The sequence below is a fragment of the Theobroma cacao genome, chromosome 4 (genome assembly GCF_053813885.1).
Source record: "Theobroma cacao isolate CCN51 chromosome 4, ASM5381388v1, whole genome shotgun sequence".
NCBI classification, from domain to species: domain Eukaryota; kingdom Viridiplantae; phylum Streptophyta; class Magnoliopsida; order Malvales; family Malvaceae; genus Theobroma; species Theobroma cacao.
This window is the reverse complement of record NC_142642.1, coordinates 39515495-39538677: the sequence shown is the minus strand read 5'-3', so window position 1 is coordinate 39538677 and position 23183 is coordinate 39515495. Positions and strand designations below refer to the sequence as shown.

General features: G+C 35.3%; 4 protein-coding genes and 1 non-coding gene across 7 annotated transcripts; 3 read left to right on the top strand and 2 right to left on the bottom strand.

Moving 5' to 3' along the window:
• The first annotated feature begins 2636 nt into the window (after window positions 1-2636).
• On the top strand, window positions 2637-6898 carry FASS (tonneau 2 (TON2)). The gene is made up of 12 exons (XM_007035453.3): window positions 2637-2914; window positions 3528-3619; window positions 3720-3782; window positions 3878-3976; window positions 4142-4300; window positions 4545-4616; window positions 4766-4898; window positions 5017-5081; window positions 5199-5274; window positions 5429-5530; window positions 5795-5987; window positions 6445-6898. Exons 1-12 carry the CDS (start codon window positions 2773-2775, stop codon window positions 6680-6682), a joined length of 1434 nt encoding a protein of 477 aa, XP_007035515.1. The 5' UTR covers window positions 2637-2772; the 3' UTR covers window positions 6683-6898.
• Window positions 6174-6291, top strand: LOC148763395 (small nucleolar RNA snoR104). Its single transcript, XR_016026095.1, has one exon. It is a non-coding gene; the product is annotated as a small nucleolar RNA snoR104 (small nucleolar RNA).
• A 568-nt stretch (window positions 6899-7466) lies between the features above and the next one.
• Window positions 7467-8991, bottom strand: LOC18603455 (RING/U-box superfamily protein). Its single transcript, XM_007035451.3, has 5 exons — window positions 8550-8991; window positions 8277-8414; window positions 8062-8119; window positions 7719-7972; window positions 7467-7565 (listed from the first exon to the last, which is right to left on the bottom strand). The coding sequence occupies exons 1-5, from the start codon at window positions 8897-8899 to the stop codon at window positions 7496-7498; spliced, it is 870 nt and encodes a 289-aa protein (XP_007035513.3). The 5' UTR covers window positions 8900-8991; the 3' UTR covers window positions 7467-7495.
• A 2134-nt stretch (window positions 8992-11125) lies between these two features.
• On the top strand, window positions 11126-16464 carry APC7 (tetratricopeptide repeat (TPR)-containing protein). Its single transcript, XM_007035448.3, has 18 exons — window positions 11126-11288; window positions 11394-11462; window positions 11550-11600; window positions 12073-12210; window positions 12316-12378; window positions 12554-12669; window positions 12830-12914; window positions 13607-13666; window positions 13908-13953; window positions 14118-14191; window positions 14435-14485; window positions 14603-14803; window positions 14887-14931; window positions 15040-15133; window positions 15289-15434; window positions 15531-15760; window positions 15910-15970; window positions 16086-16464. The coding sequence occupies exons 1-18, from the start codon at window positions 11220-11222 to the stop codon at window positions 16170-16172; spliced, it is 1686 nt and encodes a 561-aa protein (XP_007035510.1). The 5' UTR covers window positions 11126-11219; the 3' UTR covers window positions 16173-16464.
• A 63-nt stretch (window positions 16465-16527) lies between these two features.
• LOC18603453 (Galactose oxidase/kelch repeat superfamily protein) lies at window positions 16528-22549 on the bottom strand. 3 transcript variants are annotated; one of them, XM_018119832.2, is made up of 18 exons: window positions 22396-22549; window positions 22186-22233; window positions 21898-22004; window positions 21554-21635; window positions 21325-21471; window positions 21135-21212; window positions 20908-21012; window positions 20609-20675; window positions 20453-20514; window positions 20114-20253; window positions 19848-19974; window positions 19594-19723; window positions 18994-19082; window positions 18646-18729; window positions 18223-18570; window positions 17562-18083; window positions 17404-17463; window positions 16528-17234 (listed from the first exon to the last, which is right to left on the bottom strand). In XM_018119832.2, exons 3-18 carry the CDS (start codon window positions 21939-21941, stop codon window positions 17154-17156), a joined length of 2166 nt encoding a protein of 721 aa, XP_017975321.1. In that variant the 5' UTR covers window positions 21942-22004; window positions 22186-22233; window positions 22396-22549; the 3' UTR covers window positions 16528-17153. The 3 variants fall into 3 exon arrangements, with proteins under 3 accessions (XP_017975321.1, XP_088661461.1, XP_017975322.1); XM_088805335.1 differs by lacking the exon at window positions 22396-22549 and adding an exon at window positions 22336-22351; XM_018119833.2 differs by lacking the exon at window positions 22396-22549 and having other exon boundaries at window positions 19609-19723; window positions 22186-22383.
• Window positions 22550-23183: the final 634 nt, after the last annotated feature.

Below are 23183 nucleotides of genomic sequence, written 5' to 3'. Positions count from 1 at the left end.
ATGTATGGTTACATGATGAATAAGTCAAGACCAGGGAGATTTATTTCGACTTCTCTGTGGTCCTTGAAAAATGTCATTGTAAACTACATAGACTTAACTATTCTTGGATTGCGGTCTTTGATTCAGATATCCTTCAGATATCTGAGATTGAATATCCTGAGTTCAGACTCCTTTAAGCTTTGGAAAAAAATTCAAAGTTTGCATTAACTCAAGGAGCTCTGTGTGTTTTGACATGAAATCTTAGCTATACATTGCTTTGCATTTTGTTTACACATTGTTCAAGTTTCTGCATACAGCAGCAAGAACAGACCCTGTGAAATATGAAAATGACTTATCAGTTGTTAAAAGGCATGAAATTGAAGTGAAAAATCAAGTTCTTGAGGTCCAAAAACCAGAATGATGTTCATACTAAAAGCTCGTTGCATTAATCAAGAATGGAAACTGACATTTTGTTATTACTATCAAACTTTCTCCCTATAAACAGAACATTCAGAAAATGATGGAAAAAGCTTTTGTTTTCCATTGCTGCATGGAGACAAAGATGTTCACAAATTCCAAGTACTTCCCTGATGCTTCTGCATGCCTAGCCTATACAAGTTGAAGGCAGAGAGAGAAAAACCAAATTCCCTTTTTTTTTTTTTATGAATTGTCTGAATTTATAATAAAAATCCAAGGGGGACTGAGATCTGCCCTGTAAAGAGAGTGGTCCAACTTCACTTAAAAACATTTACTGTTTATGAATGTTTGAATGAGAGAAATCAAGGCATGCAAGAGCCAGCAGTACTCCTGCCATACAAAAAACAAACTGTCTGTGTCCTGTCTAGCTAACTGCCCAGCCATGTTCCATAAAAGCATCAAATGTTAAAGAAGCAAAATGGAAAAAATAATAATAATAATATCATTGAATTGGATTCATCAGTTCATTGTAAAGGAAATGGTAAAGACAGGAAATCAATACCAATACCAATGGAACAACCAAAACTGTAATAGAATTGGAGTTTGTTAGTTAATCTCATATCAAACAGATAAAAGAATGAAGTCTTTCACGTCAGCACCAACAGGCGCCGCCTTGGGAACGCAAAACCCAACATGAGCCGCCAAGACTTGTCTGGTAATGTTTTCAACGCTGGTGGCACCACCATGGTGGTGGTTGGAGTCGGCCGGTGGGTGGTAATACATGCCAGTAAAATAGTACTATTACTGGAGTATCTTAATGAGTTAATCTCAGCTATATCTACCTACGTCCCTCCTCTCTATCCTAGGTATTTTATCACAGTTGGAGGGCATTTTCGACTTATTTCTCTTGTCTACTCTCTCTCTCTCTCTCTCTCTCTCTCTCTCTCTCTCTCTCTCTCTGCAACTCTCCAGCTCTAACAACGGCCAAATCCTCGTGGCCTAAAACTTCACTCTCTCACTCGTACTCCGTAGCCTTTTCTTTCTTTGTTGGTCGCTAAAATGCGTCCAAAGCACAGAACAGCCTACTCCTTCGATGGTACCATCCTCTCTCTCTCTCTCTCTCTCTCTCTCACTCTCACATATTCACAATTCATCTCCCCTTTTTCTTTCTATACCCCGTTGAGCTTGCTCAGTTCCATTCAGCTGATTATGTTCAGTTCTTACTTAAAGGCATGAAAATTGAAGTGAAAAATCAAAGTTCTTGAGATCCCAAAACCAGAAATGATGTTCATATTAAAAAGCTTGTTTGATTAATCAAATTCAAGAATAGAAACTGACATTTTGTTATTACTATCAAATTTTCTCCCTATAAAGACAACATTCAGAAAAAAGAAATGGGGAAAAAGCTTTCGCTTTCCATTGCTGCATGAAGACAAAGATGTTCATAAGTACCAATTACTTCCTTGATTCTTCTGCAGCCTAGCCTATACAAGTTGAAGGCACAGAGAGAGAGAGAAAACCCAACTTTTTTTTTTTATGAACTGTCTGCATTTGTAATAAAAATCCAAGGGGTTACTGGAATCTGCCCTTTAAAGGCTGGAGCTTTCAATCCACCTCAGCCTGAAAAGTATCTTTTCGTTCCAACTTTGTTTCATCTTGATTGCTACATCACATCATATCATCTCAACTGGGTTTTTACCAAAAACACCATTGTCAACATCTATGAAGAACTAAACAATCTTTTCAAAGGATTGAAAGTGGGGCTTTCGTTTACCTCACGGAAGATCAAAGCATGTGGATCAGTATCTCCCAGTAAGGAGACATTCATGATATGTTTGAGTTGGAGTGATAAACACTCCTTGCAATGATTTGGTTTGGTCATTGGCAGTTAAGAAATACCAAATGAGCAACAACCATTCTTTGTGTTACTCATTAACTATGGCATCTAGTTTTTATGTATTATTTATTATCTAATATTTTAAATTTAATTCAATTATTTTTTTTTTCTATAGGAAAATTAAGGTTTAATGTTTGATTATTATTATTATTTGCTTGAACTTGTAAAAAATATATTTCTAAGTTTTGGTATATTCAGTAAATTAGTAAACTTTGTGGGTCAAAAGCAGCATTTTAGAAACTTATGGGTCAAATTTATATATTTGGAACATTTAAGGGACTCTTTTACAATTTCTCCAAATCCTAAGCGCTTTTCTCTACCAAAGCAATTGTTTTTCCAAAGAATCAGGGAAACTGAAGAGGATAGGGGTTTTGGAGTTTAATTTTTAGGGTTTTCAATTCGGAGAGTTAAGAGATTTACATCGGAAATTCGAACTGGTGCGAGTCGACTCGGATTAGCAGATCGGGCGCGATTCCGCCATGTACAGTGGGTCCAGTGATGGCGAGGGCCATGAGGCCGCCACCCAACGGAAGATCCCCCCAGCTTCGTCGATGCTTTGGGTCCGAAATCTCCGCCGGTACATCGGATCCGGTGCCGGGCTCGGATCCGAAGCCTTAATGGGTCCGTTTCTCTTCTCTCTCTCCTTCATTTCTTTATAACTTATTCAAAAGTTCTATGGTTTTTTCATTTTTGTTTGTATTTTTTAAAATCTGCAACTCTGCATTCGAAGTTTTTTCCTTCGGTTGAAATGTAGGCTTGTGGTGTTTGAATTTTTTTTTTTATTTTGCTTAAGTGTGATTAATTCGGGTTTAGGCTATAATTCGAGGGTCTTTCTTACTAAAATGTGTTTAATTGGTGTTTAAAATTTTAGAATTTTGGGTATTTTGCTATGCGGTGAACTGTGGAAGTGGAAGCCTTTGCTTAGGCTGAGAATAAACTAGTTAGCAAGGTTATTCTTGAGTGTTCGAAGTTTAGTTATAATTCTTGGTTAAAACTATATTTTTTGTGAAAGATGATGGAACTGGGTCCTTTTTTGTTGCAAGCTTTGTAGTAAGGCAGTCTTAACTTGCTGATACTTCAATTGCTTATATATGTATTAGTTCATGATGCTTGCCTGCAGACATGTTTGCTTTTTGGTTGAAATGGGGATATAATACTTTTATTTTACAATTGAAATCTATGTTTGTTTCCTCATTGCATTTCTGATTTTGTATGTTGTTTCTGTCCTTTGTAGAGCTTGAGACAAAGAGGATCTTGCTTGATATATTTAAAGATAAGCAGCAGAAAAGTGCTGAAGCTGGCACAATACCAAGTTTCTATAAGAAGGCATCTACTAAAATTATCTGTTTATTTTATTGCTCTTCCATTTCCCAATTATCTTGAACTCATTCTTCTTTTTCTTTATTTTTGTTTTCACTCGGTTCAGAAGCCTGAAGAAGGATCCATCAGTCATAGGGTTCAGAGGCTAGCCAAATATCGATTTTTAAAGGTGGAGTTGGTGCTTTCTTTGACTGTTTGTTTTAGTTCCTAAGTGTCTATTGATCCACTTTAATCATTGCTCACATTTGTAATACTTTATTGCAGAAGCAATCTGATCTTTTGCTAAATGCTGATGATCTGGATGCCATGTGGGTTTGCTTAAGAGAAAATTGTGTTATTGATGATGCCACTGGTGCTGAAAAGGTTGGGATTCTGAGCCATCATAATTGTCCTCCAATTCACTGAATTGCTATAGGGGATCCAAAATGCTGAGCTACTTTTAATTTGTTGTTATTCACAATTGTAATATAATTCTTGTCTCCTCTGTGTTCACAACTGAACTCATGTTTTGGACTTGTTAACTTGCAGATGAACTATGAAGATTTTTGCCACATTGCCTCCGTATGTACAGAACAAATAGGTCCAAAATGCCGACGCTTCTTCAGCCCATCAAACTTCATGAAGTTCGAGAAAGATGAGTCAGGAAGAATAGCCATTTTGCCCTTTTATCTTTATGTGATGCGCACAGTGAGTCTTTGTTTATTTATTTAATATTTCAATATGTTACTGATTCTTATTATACTTTTCAATCTTTCTTAATCATTAGGAAGCCTTAGGGTCAGTTCCTTTAGGATTGTTGCTCTGTTGATTATAGAAGTCAGCCTAAAATCATAACGTTCAAAAAAATAGATATCATCCTCATTTACTTGCTAATTTATTCTTTTTGAGGAAGTGGTTCCTTGACTGCTGCTTGTTGTTCATTATTCTTCAGGTTTCTCTTACACAGGCTAGAATTGATATGAGTGAGCTTGATGAGGATTCAGATGGTTTCCTCCAACCTCATGTATGGAGTTTTTGCATCTTGAGGCCTTCAAGTATTTAAATGATCTTTTTACCATGTGAACTCTGTTTGGATTGACAACTGCTCTAGCATAAGTTTGTTTTTCTTCATTTCTCATCTGTAAAGACTAGAATAATTTTGCTGTTGTACAGGAAATGGAGGGCTATATTCGTGGTCTTATCCCTAACCTGGCACAGCTACGGGATATGCCTCCAGCCTTTATGCAAATGTACTGTCGGATAGCTGCACACAAATTCTTCTTCTTTTGTGATCCTCATAGACGAGGTCCGCATGGCCTAAATTTGCTTTACCAACATGGAGTTGATATCTTATCAATAATAACTAGTTTTAGTGTTTTCCGATATGTTGTTCAAATAGTTAACATCTATAGTATTTCTTGCAGGAAAAGCCTGCATAAAAAAGGTGCTGCTTAGCAACTGTCTCCAGGAATTAATGGAACTACATCAGGTACATCATTGATGAAAATGTCTCATAAATGTACCATTGTTTTAGACTTGGATTTGGAAAATATACTTCTTATTTTGATTTTTTTTTTTCTTTTCCCTCATTTAAACTTCTGTGCAGGAAAGTGAGGAAGAAGTCACTGACACTGAGCAAGCTGAAAATTGGTTTTCTTTGACATCTGCACAACGTATATGTGGTGAGAACTTTGAACATCTATAGTTTTGGTAGAAATTGCCTCTATCTTGATTGTTTTAGTATCCCCTCTCTTTGAACATGTACAACATGCGAATAATACATGTGGGAAGAGTATTGTGTAATAATGTACTAACTGAATACTAATTCTTCTGTAGATATGTTTCTTGCCCTTGATAAAGATATGAATGGAACATTGAGTAAGCAGGAGCTTCAAGAATATGCTGATGGAACTCTAACTGAGATTTTCATTGAAAGAGGTAGGATATAGCACTATTGTTCAGTTTTTCAAAGTACACCAGGATTTGTTATGTTTGATTCTTAGGCATATTGTTACTTAAAAGTATGTCCTTTAAACAAAAATGGAATTAAACTTCGGGATGTTAAGTAATCCATGATATATCTTCTTTACTCAGAATTGTAGTTTCTTTCTATCTGGTGTCATTTAGAAGTTGTATCCTTTCTGCTATTGTCGATATTATTTTGAGTTGTACTCATTTTTGCATTTATTCTGCTTTCAATAGTATTTGATGAGCATGTCCGCCGTGGCAAAAGTGGTGCTGGAAATAATCGAGAGATGGATTTTGAAAGCTTTCTTGACTTTGTTCTGGCCCTTGAGAACAAAGACACTCCAGAGGGGTTAACATATTTATTTCATTGTCTCGATCTTCATGTTAGGGGATACCTCACAACAGCAGATATTCATTCTCTTTTCAGGTGAAGGTCTCTTCATTTTATTCAAAATGAAGTTTTATTTTGACTATCGTGGTTCCAATATTTTTTTCTTTTTCGATTTAAGGATTATGGTTCCAATCTTTATTGTGTGCTTTGAGCTTTTCTGAGCTTGAATTTTATTTCCTCTCCTGAGCTATCAAACATATCTCAAAACATGGAAGTGAAGAAGGGGAGCATCAAAGAGATGAGATGTTGCCTGATACAATCTTCCTACAGAAAACTCTGTAGTTTCCTGCTTGTAGTACTTGAGCAAGTTTCTGCAAGTCTCATATCTCCAGAGACATGTATGATGAACAATAGATTAGACTTGGAACCCAAATTTTGATCTTCAGTACTAGCTAGCTCCCATTGACCTAGGATTGCTGATTTATTTTAACGTTTACCACCTTTATAAGAATTTCATCGTCTGAAAGAAATGTTCATTCTACTCTTGAAACAGAGATGTACACCAGAAATGGATCGAAGGGGGCAACTACGAATTGTGTATTGAGGATGTGAGAGATGAAATCTGGGATATGGTCAAGCCAGTTGATCCACTGAGGATTACACTGGCTGACCTCCTAGCTTGTAAACAGGGTGGGACTGTGGCCAGCATGCTCATAGATGTGCGTGGATTCTGGGCTCATGACAACAGGGAAAATCTTCTACAAGAAGAAGAAGAGCCAGAGGAAGAATGATGGTTGCATGCCTGATCAAGATTCTCTGCTAGTACTAACAAAAAGGCCTTTGTGAAAGGCACCTGTAGTTCTTGCAAGATGTATTATTTTGTTGCATTGTTGCCTATTGCAAGATGTATGATCTGAAAGATGTATTATTTTGTTGCATTGTTGCTTACTTGATCATTCTTGCTGTATCAGGTTGTCACCTAAAATCTCCTAATTCTTTTCATCAAACTGCAATCTATAGCATTAATAGCAAAATTGTTGTATAATTTTCTTCTGTCAACACAAATCATGCCAGGGAATGTCGTAATAGAAAATCGAAATATGCTAATAAATTGTACCAAGAAAACATTTGCAAGATATTCCGTATATGTATTATAGTAACAGTTAATTGGTTGGCCCCAAGCCTGTCCCTATCTTGGACCAATACGCTTAATCTGCTCTGCTAAACCAGCACCAGTCAAATTGACAAACCTTATCATCTGCTTCGCTCGTGCTTCTGGGTTCTTCTGTCAACCTTCAAGCAAAATGACTGTAACAAGCATTTTTGCTCTCAGGTAAGTCATAGCTTTAGAACCTTGATTTACCCCACTCACTAAGCTGATCATGTTACATGATTGCTTATGCAAATGATAGTGCAGCCGTCACTGGACCATTGGAGATACCACTTGGGAAGGTCAAGCGAAGTCCCAAGCAATAGGCAACTGACTATCCTCTAGCAAGCTCTGAAGGAACTGATGTCTCAAGCCATGGATATGGCAAGCCAACATGTGGAAAAAAGTGCAGGATGAGAGATCGGTTAAAGTCAAATGCAACTTCATTAAGCAACTACTCCAACTGTCTATACTCAACTACTGCATCATATGTTTCAATGGTAAATGAACTCTCTGCAAAACAACTGAAGAATATTTCTCAAAGTTAATAACAGCAACGAGTCAGTGAAGCAACAGGTAAAGGAAATCTTCCAGCAATCCAGACAGAAGTTAGAAATGCAAAAATATTTTAGCAAAGGTGTATGGCTAGTTGTGGATAAAATCATAATGCACCTCACCTAAGTTCATGCCAAAACATGTTGGTCCAATTGTGCAAGAAAGGCTTCAAAGGAACCAGAAAGTCGTCTTCAACAAGAAGCAGCCCGGACGAGCCATCATACTTTCCTTCATGCCTTGAAAAGAAAAGCGAGGATACAACATGGAGAATGATTGATGGATCGGGATCTCCAAGGATAGCCTCAAGCTCCCTTCGTATCCATGGTTTTATTCTCAGCAGTATTCTCTCTTCCTCACAATCATTCCTAGGTACATTCTGAAAGGGAAAAACATACCACATTAAAATGATCCAATCATGAGAAGTTGCAAACCTCAAAGATCTAAACCATGTCTCAATACACCTACCTGCTGAGAACTAGTCCCAGGAGATACAGGCAGAGCTTGCAACCGTCGTTTATAAACACTGCAAGAAACCCAAAATGCCCATCAGCAATTTTCTTTTTCTTCTTCTTTTCCACCCCCAAAGAATGACGAGCATTATAATGGGAGTAATTCTAATTGGACTAAGCATATAAACAAATAGGCTTTGATTAACTAAATACATATTAGTTCAAAGGTACCTGGCACGCCATTGAAGCTTCCTTTCTTCGATAACATGGGGCGGCACGGTCCCAGGCCGCCCAAATGATCGCCGCCAGGGCAATGGTCTGGTTCTCCAGTTAACACTGTTCATCTCTTCCCTTGTTCTTTCAATAATCCTAAACAAAGTGCAAAGAAGTATAACTATATCCTCGCTAATCAATTTTTTTCGTTGATTTAAAGTTAAAAGAATTATTTCATTTGATAAAGAAACTCAAAAAGAAATTGGGAATTGGACAAAAAGAGAAGCTCACCGTCGACGGTCAATTAAGGTGGACCGAGGTCGATGAATGACCGGTTTGCCCTCGGAGAGAGCTGGTACTTGCTCTTTGAAGAATTTTCGAGAGGAGAGGTCGATCTTGTAGAACCAAGAATCGAAGGTGGAATTGCAGAGAGGGCACTTCCTCTTCAAATCGCTCCACTTGCGAATGCATCCCAAGCAGTAAGCGTGGGAACAAACCGTGAGAACCGCTGCTCCGCGGACGTCGAGGTTTCTCAAGCATATCGGACACGTTTTGCCGACGACTGCCGGCGATATTACTCTCCGCACGAATTTCTCGATTCTCGATTTCTCCGATCGTTTTGCTGAAGACGGTGAATCCATTGGAGAAAGAGGGAAAGAAGATACCAGAGAGACAAGTTCTATGAGAGTGGTTATTTTCTTTTATTTTTTATTTTTTACGTTGTCGCTGAAAGGCGATTGCGTCGCGGAAAACTCAAGCGAAAAAATTATTAATAGTATTTAAATATATTAATCAATATTAAAAAGTGATAATCAAGATGTTAAAATAATAAAAATAGTTAATTGCATGTTAGCATTAGTAATTTCTTGAGTATAGTTCATTATTAATCCATTGACTTTTGCAATGTTTTATTTCATTCAGTGATTTAAAAAAATTATTTTTTTATTCACCATATTTTAAATTTATTTTAAATTCTTTCATTCATAAACATAAATTAAAATTTGGATATAATTTATCACGTTTATATCAATCAAAATGTCATAAGATAAATTCTGTTTATATTTCACATTTAAAATTTAATGGTATATTAATAAATGCATGAATTTAGAATAAAATTAAAATATTACCGTTAAAAAAAATGAAAATAAAATATTATGAAAAAGCTAAATAACTAATGATGTAATTTATTCTTACTCATTGAAAATACAAAGAGTACTAAAAGATTGGTTATTATCATGCTAGATTTAGCTACTAAGGTGTCCTTCTCTTGTGATCCCTTTCAATATATATATGATGGGTACACTTGAAAGGTTAATCATTTAAATTGAAAAATCAATTTCAACTATAAAAAAAAAACTAAAACTTATTAAATTGAATTTACAGCATGATATTCTTAAATTATCAAATTTCATTATATTTCTAATTGAATCACAAAATTTTAAATTTATTATTCACTTTTATATCTAAATATTTTTTTAGTTGTATATAAATGATACATATGTTTTAGGTACTTCATTTAAAGATGTAAATAGGTTGTTATTATGATATGAATATCTTACATTTAGTTATGGGATGCATTAAAAATCCAACATGAATTCGAGCTGGTATTCAAACTAATAACATAAGGTTAGGGTATTCTATATTCAATTATGGGACGAATTAGAATAAAACTTTTAAAACCCGATATGAATTTTAATAGGTTTCGAGTATCACCTTTGAAATACCTTAAATCTAAATTTGATTATGTATAATGTTACAAAAAAATTTAGATTTTGTGAAATTTAAACCTTCGTTTGTTTTACCTTAACACAATTTTTACTATCTTAACAACTTATCTTTTCCTAAATTAATAAATGCAATATTAATTTATATTAGTTGAACTTTTCATAAACTAATAAATGTAATATTAATTTATATTTGTTGAACTATAGTGGAAACTTAAATATGTAAAACTTTATTAATAATAGGGATTGAACTCATAAAAGAATGGAAAACACTTCAAGTATTTGTCAATTTTGACAACTTAAATGAATATTTAATGGATTATTAACTAATAATTCTTTATTATTAGAATTCGATTTTAGATAATATTTTATAATTTTATACAAATTTTAATAGAATTTGAATATTTTGATAGTTAAACAGTTTCGAATTTATTATTTAAAAAATAATGACTACCTTACTATTTACATCTATAGCTTCATTCTTGCTAGGGGATGCAAATTATATCTTACTTTATATTGTGTCTTCCATTAATTTCAAATACAATGTGATAAGTATTTTTTTTTCTAATTTGCTTCTTATTTTCAAATAAAAGTAAAAGGAAAATTTCATAGTTTCTTATTTAGTATAATACTTAAAATAATTATGAACTATTAAAAAATTCATATAAATTTTTATTTGTCTAACATATTTAATCAAACTTTTATATTTTTATTTTGAGTAAAATAAATTTTTATGATTAATTATTAATTAATTATTATTAATTAAAATATTATTTATTATTTTATGATTACTTAATGTAGACGTTTAAAGATGAAAAATTCATATAAAAATATTATTATATTACAACAATATGTAACAGTATTATCTGTTATAATATGTTAATATCATACAAAATAAAATGATAAGTGATATATTAAAAATCGTTAATTATAAAAATTTGATTAAATATAATAATAAATTAAAATTTTATTTAATTTTTTATTAATAATTTATTTTTTTTTAAAGCATCATGTCTTCATATTTGCTTTTTTTTTTTTCCCTAAAATCCAAGTAAGGTGTAAATTACCTCTGGAGGCGCACCTTTTTCAGGGGCAAAAGCGGGGTTTTGAATTTAAAAAACGGAGCGGGTTGTTTGGAGCAAAATTTCAATTGCATACTATCAATTATTTATTGTCGTTCGAAAAAGGGGAAAAAAAAAAAAAAAAAACTCCCAACAGCAAGAAGAACCTCTAGCAAATGGACGTCCCAAAGGAGCAAATCACTGCTCTTCTCGATAATGCTCTCTTTAGCTCCGCTCAACTTCTCGTAATATATTTCTTTTTTTTTTCCTTATAATTTTTTATAACATAAATAAACGGAACTTAAATTTCACTTCACAAATTGATTATTTATTTATTTTGGTTTGAACAGGGTTCTTTTCTTGTTTCATCATCTACTGTTAATGCCGAAACTAGTCCGCATCTCAAAGCTGAAAATCTGGTATCGATTTCTTCTAATTTTAGCTTATTTTTTTATCTTTTTTTTTTTTACTTATGTTTTCTCAATATTTGTTCTGTGTTTCTGCAGATTCTTCTTGGAGATGCTTTGTTTCGGGAGAGAGAGTATCGTAGAGCAATAGTAAGATCATTTTTGGTTTTTTTTTTTCTGTGATTTACTTCTTTTTTTTAAAATGGCGCTAAAATTTGCCATAAATGGACTCGTTTCAATAATGTGAACAAAAATCAGTCAATTATAGAATTATTCATTTGTTCGCGGTAATTGAAAAGCTTTACTGTGAAGTATGAATGTGCCTGCTAGGTTTTTCTATTTTAATTTTTTAAAAGTTTTAAATAGTTTCATTGAACTTAATTTTGTTAATCGATACTCGAGGTTGTATATTGTCTGTCTTATGGAAGAGCTAGCAAATCTGTTTAGTTCCATTTAATCATCCCGAGCAAGTTTAACAAAATTGGCGTATGGTTTTTTAATTTCAAAGGATTTATTTGGACAATGTGATTCATGCGCTAGAGTGTTTAGATTTTCTGAGGATATTGATAGAGTAAGGAAGTCATAGTTGCTCTAATTTTTCCTTTTTCCTATGTGCTTTCAGCATGCATACAAGCAAGCCTTGCAGTATTACAAGATTATACCAAAGCAAAATTCAACAACTTCTAGAAGTTCATTGACTGCCTCAAACAGATCTTCTTCTCCAAATTCTTTTAACATTTCTGCAATAAATGAAAATGAGGTATTTTCTTTTCTCAATTACCTTTGAGCTCTTTTCTTTTAATCTGAAATCTTGAATGTTGAAACTGAAATGCTTATTGCAGTTATCTTTCGTTCTCCATGACAGGTGAAGTTCAAAATTGCATCTTGTCATTTTGCTCTAACCGAAACTAAAGCAGCCCTTGTTGAGGTTTTCTACGTCACTCATAACTTATTTTATGTCTCTGTTGTTGATTGGTTGCCTAGAGTATTTGTTTAATAGATTTTGATTTAAATTCTATTGTTTGTTCAGCAGTACTCTGTACTTTTCTTTGCATGTATTTATTTTTGTGAAATTTGTATTTTGCATTACTTTGAACTTACAGATGGAGGGAATTCCTAGCAAAGCAAGGAATTTGCAGATGAGTCTATTGATGGCAAAGCTTTATCGGAATTCTAAACAGAACCGTGGAGCTGTTACTTGTTATAGGGAATGTTTAAGGTCTGTCAATTTGAGATTCCCACTTTCTCAATGCTTTCTTTATGATTCGTGGATGGTGTGTCAAATAGTTATTGTTTTTCTCTTTGTTTATACTGGTATTCACTAAAAATGATTTTGCTAACTTTCTAAGAGCATTTGACTTTTGGTTCTTCTTTGGCAGGCAATGTCCTTTTGTCATTGAGGCTATCATAGCCTTGGCTGAATTAGGGGCCAGTGCCAAGGACATAATTTCCTTGTTCCCTCAGGTTTGTTAATAGAAGTGCTATGATTTGCTTTGTGTCTGATCAGCTAAACAAGTACGCTAGATGTGCTTTTTGTTTGATGTTGAATGTTCTGCTTTGAGTTTGCATAAGGTTGTTATTTTCAGATAGTGTTGAATTTTCCCTGTACTCCATCTACACATATTTAGAAGGTCAAAATGGGCAGTTTTTTTCTGGATTTGTCATTCTCATGCAGCTTGCAGATATGGTTCTTAATTGGAAACTTCTAGTTATCCACATGTCATATGTCATGGGTCAAGTTACAAGGATACAGTCATTTAGTTGATTATTTATTTTTTCATTCAATACAAGAGAAGGTAATTATATGGTACAGTCTAATTTGTTATTAACTTTCAGAGCTGCAATGTATAGTGCAGTAAACACCTTGACTAGGAGATTTTCCTTACATTATTTTAGGATTTTTGTAATATCCCTTTGGTTGTCAACAAACATGATATTGTGGGATGTAAATTATATCTTCCTAACCTGAAGTTGTTGTCATGAACCTATTTTCGAGTTTTAATACACAAGTAATGTTACAAAGTTCCTAATTTCAACTTGTTGACTATTTGATGTCTTTATTAGCTTCAATTTGTTTACTTGATTTTTTTGTATGGATTTTGTAACCATATATGTTTGTTCTCTAACATTTTCATTTTCCAATTGTATAATTCCAGACTCCAAATAGAGGTGGGAGGGCTCAACTAGAACATAGTGATTCAAGCCGTTGGCTGCAAGTAAGAACAAAATGAAATGGATAACATTCTGGTCCATTATAAGCTACTTATTAGCTTTTTGTTCCTTGATGAACAATATAAATTTGGATTTGGCATCTGTGATCATGGGTTTCCCAGAAAAATAATGCTTCACTCAGTTGTTTTGGTGTTATCTCTTGCTTTATTGTATTAGTTTTATTGTTTATGTCAATGCTAATTTCTACTTTGGCAGCATTCTGAGTAATTTGTTGATTTTGTGCAGCGATATGTTGAGGCACAATGTTGCATTGCTTCAAATGATTACAAAGGTAAGATAATTTTCTTTTCAAATTGTAACGATTCATAATGTAGAATGTTTTTTATTATAGATGTTTCTATGCAGAAGTTATTGATTCTGATATATTTTTCAATTTTATCTGCTTTATTAATTTCTTTTCATGAGTATTCATGTTTCCCCTAAATCTTTTTGCAGGTGGTTTGGAAATCTTTACAGAACTTTTACAACGTTTCCCTAATAACATACACATATTACTTGAAATGGCAAAGGTTAGGGATGGTTGCAGTCTAATGAATCTGGCATGTTTATGTGCTCTTTTATCTGCTTAGTAGGAAGGAGAACTAATGAATTGACTTTAACTTAGAAGGGAGAAGAAAAGGCTGGAAGAGTTCATAGTATTTATGAATGTGATCACTAGTGTTAAATCTTGCTAGTTTTGGGATGTTTGTAGCACCTAGAACATTCAATTTTTAATTTTCTTTCTGTTCACTAATACATGTTCCTATATCCAGGTTGAAGCCATCATTGGAAAGAATGATGAGGCGGTAATGAATTTCGAGAAGGTGATTAGACTATCTAACTTGTTATGTTGATGAACTATTCCCAAGTCTTTTTCTGCCTGTGCTTACTTGCACTTTTACTCATGTATGGTAATGAATTCAAGTCTGTGATCCTTGTAGGTTCGATCCATTGATCCTTATGTCATGACTTACATGGATGAGTATGCAATGCTTCTAAAGATGAAGTCTGATTATTCAAAGTTGAACAAGTTAGTGCATGATTTGCTGAGTATTGATCCTACAAGACCAGAAGTTTTTGTGGCTCTATCTGTATTGTGGGAAAGGAAAGATGAGAGAGGTGCTCTATCTTATGCTGAAAAGGTTAGCTGGTTTATCTGTAGCAGTCCATTTCACCCTCTTTAATAGTTATATGTCTTACGGATTCACTTATTCTTTACAATCAGAGCATCAAAATTGATGAGAGGCACATACCTGGTTACATAATGAAGGTATTAAAAGATTTTCCATCCAACAGATGGGTGATTATCTCTATTAAAGCTTTTCTGTGGCTTTTTTTTTTTCCTGGCAATATAATTCTATTTCCTACTTCCGTTTAGGGTAACCTGCTCTTATCATTGAAGCGGCCAGAAGCTGCCGTAATGGCCTTCAGGGGAGCTCAAGAATTGAGGGCTGATCTTCGTTCTTATCAAGGTTTGATTTTTAAGGAGAAAACACTTGCAAATTCACTGTTCAGCTACACAAGATTCATCTTATCCCTATCACTGCCTTCTATTTGTTTGATGTAGTTATATTCTAAGAAAGAATTTTTTGGAGGCCATGCAAACCTATGACTATTATAATTTCAGGTTTAGTTCATTCCTATCTGGCATTTTCTAAAGTCAAGGAGGCCCTTTATGCTGCTAGAGAGGCAATGAAGGCCATGCCTCAGTCTGCAAAGGCACTGAAATTAGTTGGCGATGTTCATGCTAGCAATTCTGGTGGCAGGGAGAAGGTAAACCTGTAATAGACTATTCTTAGCATTACTTGACAGAGACTTTCACCGAAAGTAAGTTCTAATAAGTTTTACTTTAACCCAAACTTGTAACAGGCAAAAAAGTTCTATGAATCAGCGCTCAGGCTGGAACCTGGTTACCTTGGAGCTGCATTAGCTTTAGCTGAGCTGCATGTGATTGAGGGAAGAAATGGTGATGCCGTATCTCTTCTTGAGCGTTATCTCAAAGATTGGGCTGATGACTCTCTTCATGTCAAACTGGCTCAAGTATTTGCTGCCACAAATATGCTTCAAGACTCTTTCTCACATTATCAAGATGCATTGAGGTAAACTCATACTCAGGATACACTCCAATTTTTTCTTATCTAGACATACGGTCAAGAACTTTGCATGATGATTATAAAAAAAAAGCTTTCATGTGTATAATAATCTGACAGAAAACTGCTATTCCCTTTTCAATCAATGCATTTTGCAGAATCAATCCTCAGAATGAAGCTGCAAAAAAGGGGTTAGAACGCCTGGAAAAGCAGATGAAGGTCTGTCTAGTGCTTGTGCTGCCCCTTATTTCTTTTTCCTTTGGTATGTTTGTGGAGGCATATAGGCGTGCAAATCATGGATATCCAGAGACCATAACTAGTGACTTTCTTGTAGGGAGTGGATCCGGATGCACCTGAAGAAGAGGAAGAAAATGAGGTTGAAGATGTAGATGGAGACCATGAAGAGACTGAGCTTTTGTAAGGTTGCGGCCAAGGTCTTCAACAGATACCGACCCACCCGCGTATTATTGATTTGTTGAGAAGAAAAGCTGGTTATGACTTAAGGCGAGACTCCACGCTGCAATTTGAGCCAAATCGTATCCAGCAAATTCACAATTCTTGAGGGGTCTAGAAATTGGCATCATCGGATATACTACAGGGACAGAATACGGCCATCATTTGTGTATATCAGCTTCCGAATAGCTTCTGCTTGAAAAATTGATTTAAATGAAAAAGGATCAATGCTCATGCCTCCAGATAAATTATCTTTCAAATAGCATTAAATGGTTTACTACTTCTATCTGATGATTAAGAGTCAATGAATTTTCCGCCCACCCTGAAAAAATGTTTAGATAATCATTTCGGTATAAGTAAATAACAACAAAAATTATTATACATTGTAAACTACTGATTGCATCTAGCCCTGGTCCATCATGAATCAACCACTTACAAGGAGACTGTCCAAATCTGAATGTGAACCTCGGCGACAGATTCCAGTGAAAATGGTTGATTCAATTCTTTGGACTTGGGCACGACTAAGATGTACATAATAGATCCTGGCATAAATATACAATACAAGTTCCATTGTTTGAGAGACACAGACGGGCTAAAACTCTTCAGCAGCAAGCGCCCATCATTTGATTCTAACCCCGACCTTACACAGAGTTTCTCCCAGAAGCCCGTTGATTGGGAAAGAGTTGTCAGATACCCAGAACACGAGCCAGGGTATTCTTCAAACTAGAAGCAAGAGATAACATCCGAGGAAACATGTGACATGGTGGTTGATACACGTATGTACAAAGTTAAACTACCAAAAGAACATGAGTCCCCATGTTTAGTTCAGTGACAAGCTAGATGCCAGGCAGGTTGAACAGTTGTTTATCCAAACCGTTCCTCCTACCATGCATTGTGCATCTTACGTACATAATATGGATGACCTTAATTAGTCAGATCCCATCTGACACTATACATTGAATGGTTTCCTAGGAGTCGGTGCTCGGTTCTCCAAAGACTGCAATCTTTGTTTGAGATGAAAAACTTCAACCTGCATTTGCAATATTAAAGAAAAAATGAGCTTCAATTTGGCATACAATTGACTCTGATTCTAATGACATTAACCTCATTAACCTCAGGCTAACAAGCGCACATCACAGAGCATTTATCTTTGTTTCATTCCTCATTTTCTATTAAATGAATTTGGTTCAAAGCCACACCTGTAGTTGGAAGGCTCTGGCCCTCTCCCCTGCAAGGACTCCTCTGGTTGAGTGCAGCTCCTAAAATAAAATTGAAATCAGACACTCTTCAAAAATGCTTTACAATCCAAAATGCGAGTTTCCATGATGGAATCAGCACACGACAACAAAATCAGTACCTTTTGAGTATCATCTAGAACAGCCTTTAGGAAAGCCACATCGTGTTCAAGTCTTACATTGTCTGAGTGGACTATGTTGGATAAGCTGTTGGCCTCTTCTTGTGCAAGTTCTATGCCGGCTAGTTTCTCTTTTAGCAACTCCATCTCCTTCATTGTGTCTGCAAATCTTTTCTCCATCTCCTCCTTGCTCTTGAGAGCAGAAGCTAAATTTCTCTCTGAAGTGTCTCGGCTTGCCAATGCAGCTGCCAACTGTACTTCCAAAATTCCGTTTTTTCTACTTAGGGCAGCCATTCTTGTCTCGTAAAATTGATATATGCTTGAAGGAGCTGATAGGGCCGCTGATTTACCATCGGCTTCTGGAAATACAAAATTATCATTATCAACGGGAACGTTTGCGATCCCTTCAATCTGGGGAATTGAACCTTCAGGTTCAAATAGGAATGATTCGTCTGAACTGATTTTGGTCCCAGGAGCATTAATCTGAATACTTGTATCAGATTGATTTGGCTTTGGTTCTGTTGCCTAAAATCAACAAAATATGTTAAGTTAATGGAATATTTCAATCCAAAGTAGAAGGTGCCATTTCAAATTTGAGCAGAGATTAAAGGATGTTGATCATCAGTAAGGCAATAGTTAACTAAATGAAGCTCTTACAATTTACCTGCACAATAGAACTCTCGTCCTCTAAACACTTTGTTATTTTAAAGGTTGTGTTGTATTCTTCCTCATTATGAAATTGCTTCCTCAGTGAGAAATTTCCAGAAAGAGGATTTTGATCCACAAATGACAACTCTGACAACGATCTCCTACCAGAACCATGTTCAATTACAGAGGCTAGATTTTGTCTAGCAGCAGAATCAACTGAACGTTGGGAAGAGCCATTAATTAGTTGGCTAGCTGACCCTGCAGATGATGAACGTTTTCCGACCTGCATTTGTCCTGCAGGTTTACCAGGAGTAGATCGTCGGCCTATGGATGATTCATTCTTTTCAATGATCAGTACTTCAACCTGTAACAGACAAAGAAAGAATAACAATTAAAACAAAACCTAATCATATATAAATATATGTATTCAAACTCCAACCTGATTCGAAGGCTCCTTTTTGCACCCGCCAAATGCAACAAGAAAATCCTTGTCCTTGTGCTGCACAAGTACTAGGCTAAATCCCTGCAAGAACAACTATCTTCAGAAAAACAGGGCTTATCACCAATGAGAGGTAACTTTAATAGTGTAATGCTCAGTAGTATTACATTATGCTTAAACAAAATCCCATCAGAATTTTCTTATTTTAACTTCAAATCCTTGACCAACTAAAAAACTGGATGATCAATTCTAAACATTCAAATTCGCAGTCTTTTACCAAAAAGAAAACATTAAAAGTTCCCAGTTTATACCGGCATTTGTGCAGAAGGAAAAATTCTGCATGTTTACCTTGTTAGTGGTGATCGAAGATGGAGGTGATGCAATGGCCACAGACCACTCAGACTTTAAAATATCATAGATGAAAGTCTCTAAATGTCCTGTAAACATTTCAGAATCATATACGTAAGTGAGAAGAAGGAAAAAAAAAGTAAAATGAAGGCAAAGAGAGCAACACAAAGAAAAAGTAAAAACCAAATTTCTTGATGTAGGCATGATCATAGTTGATCCAAAGTGCAATTAAATCTATAAAATGAAACTTGGTTTCCAAAGATGTGAATTCACCAGCCCAACTCCTATTTCCTTTTCATCATTTACTACCCACCTGGTAGATAATGAAGACCCGTAACAAAAACATAGGTGCAGCCTGCTTTAACTTATCTACACGAATCATAGCATGATATGGCTAATACACACTCAGAGACACATGCAACACACACACAACCGCACAAAGGGATAAAGAAGATAGTAGCAATTGGCTTCAAGCTGACACAAATATATGATATCAAATGATTACAGGTTTAACCATTTCAAAATAAGTGAGACAAAGAGGTCATCAATGCTTTTTCATTAGAGCTCATAATTATTTTCAAGAGCATAGTACATGCTTACTGGTATGAGGCATACTTTTTTTCCTACTTCCACCCCCTGCTATGTACCATTTGGTTCCACATAGAACTCCACAGCAACCAGCTCTTGGCGATGGATGAAAACCCCGTACCTTTATTCTTGACCATATCATCTAAGGAAAAAGTAGTTACTAAAAAAACCAGAATAGCTAATAAAACAATACAAAGACATGAAATTGTTCAGCCAAATAGTCTGGTTATTGTAACCAGGACAAGATTGCTAAAGGTTTTACACACCGTTTCAAAGTCAAGCGAGTACAAGTCATTCAATGTCCTGGACTTTGATGCTCCACCAAAAATGAAAAGAGTTTTATCATCATAAAGAGTTGCCACATGATTGGCTCTTGGAGATGGTCTTGTTCCCCTGTACAGTTACACACAATCATTCATTAGAAGCTTCTTGCATGATGAATTTAGTCGTATGATGTATAGATAAGAGCCAGATTTCTCTATTAGTAAGGTAACAATATTGGAAGATCTCAGAGCATGCCAGAGCTACACACGTGCACTGAAGAGTGAGCCACGTCAAGGACTTCAGATCAAACATATGTAGGTCATTCAGTTTCTTCTTTTTAGCATCTTCACCCCCAAAAAGGATTAAAACGGAGCTTGCCCTGACCACAGTGTGACCACTTCGAGCAACCTGGAAGGCATGAAAATTTTGTTAGGAATGCTTACCTCTATAAATGAGTAAAAGACACAATTTCTCAATAGAATAGCAAGCAAGAGAAGGAGCAAAATAAACAGACAAACAATACCATTTGGCATTCACTTATTACGATATTTGATGTCAATCAAGCAATGCAAATGTAATTTGGCATTTTATAAGTCAGAAAAAGAACCGGTATTTCTCCTTTTGCTTCCATAACTGACCAACATTCTGTCTCTGTATCAAATGCCCATACTGCAAAAACCAAAATTGAGAACAGAAAACATATTACATCATGCACAAAAAAAAAGTGACAATAGCATGACCAGAAAAGGTTCTAGTTTTGAACCTGAAACTCTGTCATTTCCAGGGTCAGTCCTTCCACCAACCAGGAGGGCCTTTTTCCCCCATGAAACCTGGGTAAGGAAACAACAGATGATTAAATTAAATTTAATTAGTAGACATGACAGCGGCATGACAATTTTATTAACCTCAGTCATACACATGCACAATCCTATGTAACACACAGCACAGAACACCTCAAAGTTGAAAAGCATATAAATCCAACAATTCAGCTGAAGTATATTATATGCAAACCAAAGAGAATATGATTTCAGGGAAAGTGGAACATAGCAAATATGATTGTACCAGACTATGGCCCTTGCATGCAGGGATCTTTAATGGAAAACTGCTTGGTGACAAGTAAAGCTTTGATGATGCCGTGGACCAAGAAAAATTATCAAAATTAAGAACCTGCAATAAAAACAGAAAAGAATTATAGGACTAACACCAACAGTTTGTGACACATCTTCCACCATGTCAAGTAAACTGGACATAAGTTTTCATAAATTACAAATTATTAACATATTTTTTACCTGCACATCATCTAACAATCCATTCCCAGATTCACCGCCAACCACTATCATCTTGTTCCCAACTACAGCCGCTGCATGCTACTCAAGGAACAAGTAAAGTTTTCAACATTTCCATCATAGCTCATATAAAAGTTGAATTAACACCCATGATATGAAGCCATCTGAAAATTGAAAAGCAACAATATAGTACATTAAAGCGTGGCACAGGCTTTTCCCCAGCAACTGACAACACCATCCAATTCTCAGAGTTCCCCGATGAATTGATCTCAGGGGCAGTAGAAGGACAGTGGGAGTCAAATGCATCAGAATGACCACCCGCAGGCATAGCAGACTCTCCCTGAAACAAATTTTAAGGCTTTAGCACATTTTGCGCATCCCCACCAATACCAATCCAAAATCAAGCAAGCCAAAAGCCTCACATTGGTATTGTTGCTTCGTTTGGGCGGTCTTATAGGACTTTTAATTCCATGGGCAGACTCAGAAAGCTGTACTTTCTTCACTCTAAATCAACACAGCAATGCCTCAAATAAGTGATCTTCTTCGTGAAAAAGTGGGATTTGGGCATTCTTTAATCAAGTTTGGAATTTTATGTACCGGGTCTCTCAATTGCTCACAATGGTTAGCTTACATTTTCTTCGTTGACATAAAAATTGTAATTTTGAACAAAGAACATATATCTAAATAAAGAATGGAACTGTCAAAGCAAGAACATTGAAAAAGAGTATATAACTAATAAGTCAACCAAAGGAAAGAACAAACTGACCTGCCAAGCTTCATGCGCCTACGAGAAAAGCTAAACATTTTCATCTAAGCAGACCCTTTATGCAGCAAAGGAAACCTCTTTGGATAAAAAAACCAGAAAATAAAACCCTAAAATTTCCACAAAAATGAAGCTACATTATCATCAAGAAAAACAACTTAAAATAACTAAAAGCCTAATAACCACACATACATATATAAAATGATAAAATCCCATTTACTAATCATTATCAAAGTTCTTTTTGCGTAACAACAAAGTACAATCTACCATAACCCTGGATTTTAGCTTTACCTGACACAAAAAAGGTTTGACGTTTGACCTTGGACTTGAGTTGGGTTGCTGAGAAAACAAAGAAGAACAAAATGGAAAAGAAAAGGAAGGGAATTAATGGGTCATTGAAGAAATGAAGGTAGATGAAGAAGAAAGTAGTTGAAGTATTACTTTGCAAGTGAAAATTTTAAGGGTTCAATGATGAAGTGGTTTTGAGGAAGTGAGCTGTACCTTCTGTAAGTAGTGATGAGAGAGAGACAGTAACTAAAGCAACTGAGAGAGAAGTCAAGAAGCAGTGAAATGCATTGGTTGTCCTGTTGTGTTTTGTTTGATGATGAGATCCTTACCGAGACTTGGAGTGGAAGGTCTCTCTAACAACTGGCTACCTTGTGGCAGTTAGCTTGGTACCATGAAATGTAATAAAGTTCCAAATAGAGTTAAAATGAAAATGGAAAGACTTCTTCTACATTCACCACTGCCCAGATTTTACCATTGTTGTTTGTAAGATAAAACCATTGCCTTCATTTTTCATTGGGATAAATTCCTTACATAAAAAAATTGCTTCATATTACAAAATCACATGAATGTTAGAATCTCAAGCTAGACTAGGCCACTGCTCCAAGGAATATTATATCTGTATCTATAGCAAGAATCATTAATTCAAGTTTGCTCTGATTGTTTATTTATAACATTTAAAACAAAGGGTCATTTTTGTCCATAGAATTATTGACTGAACTCTAGATTTTAACCCTTAATGGAATCAAAAGAAAGGAGTGTGAAAGTAGCAGTGCTGAGAGTGACTGAAGAAGAGTGAGAAATAACATGGGAAAAATGACCGTTGGATTAAGTTTTTCCGTGTCAAAAGGAGAAGGAAAAAAAGAGTTGCCAAAGTTAAAAAAATATGTGTTGTTTTTGTTTTCTAGTGTAGTTGTCAATCGTCGAGGCATTTATTGCGAGAGCGGCAGTGGGCTCCATTGATTCTGCAGGGGTTTGCTCTGTCTCGGGACTTGCGGCTGCTT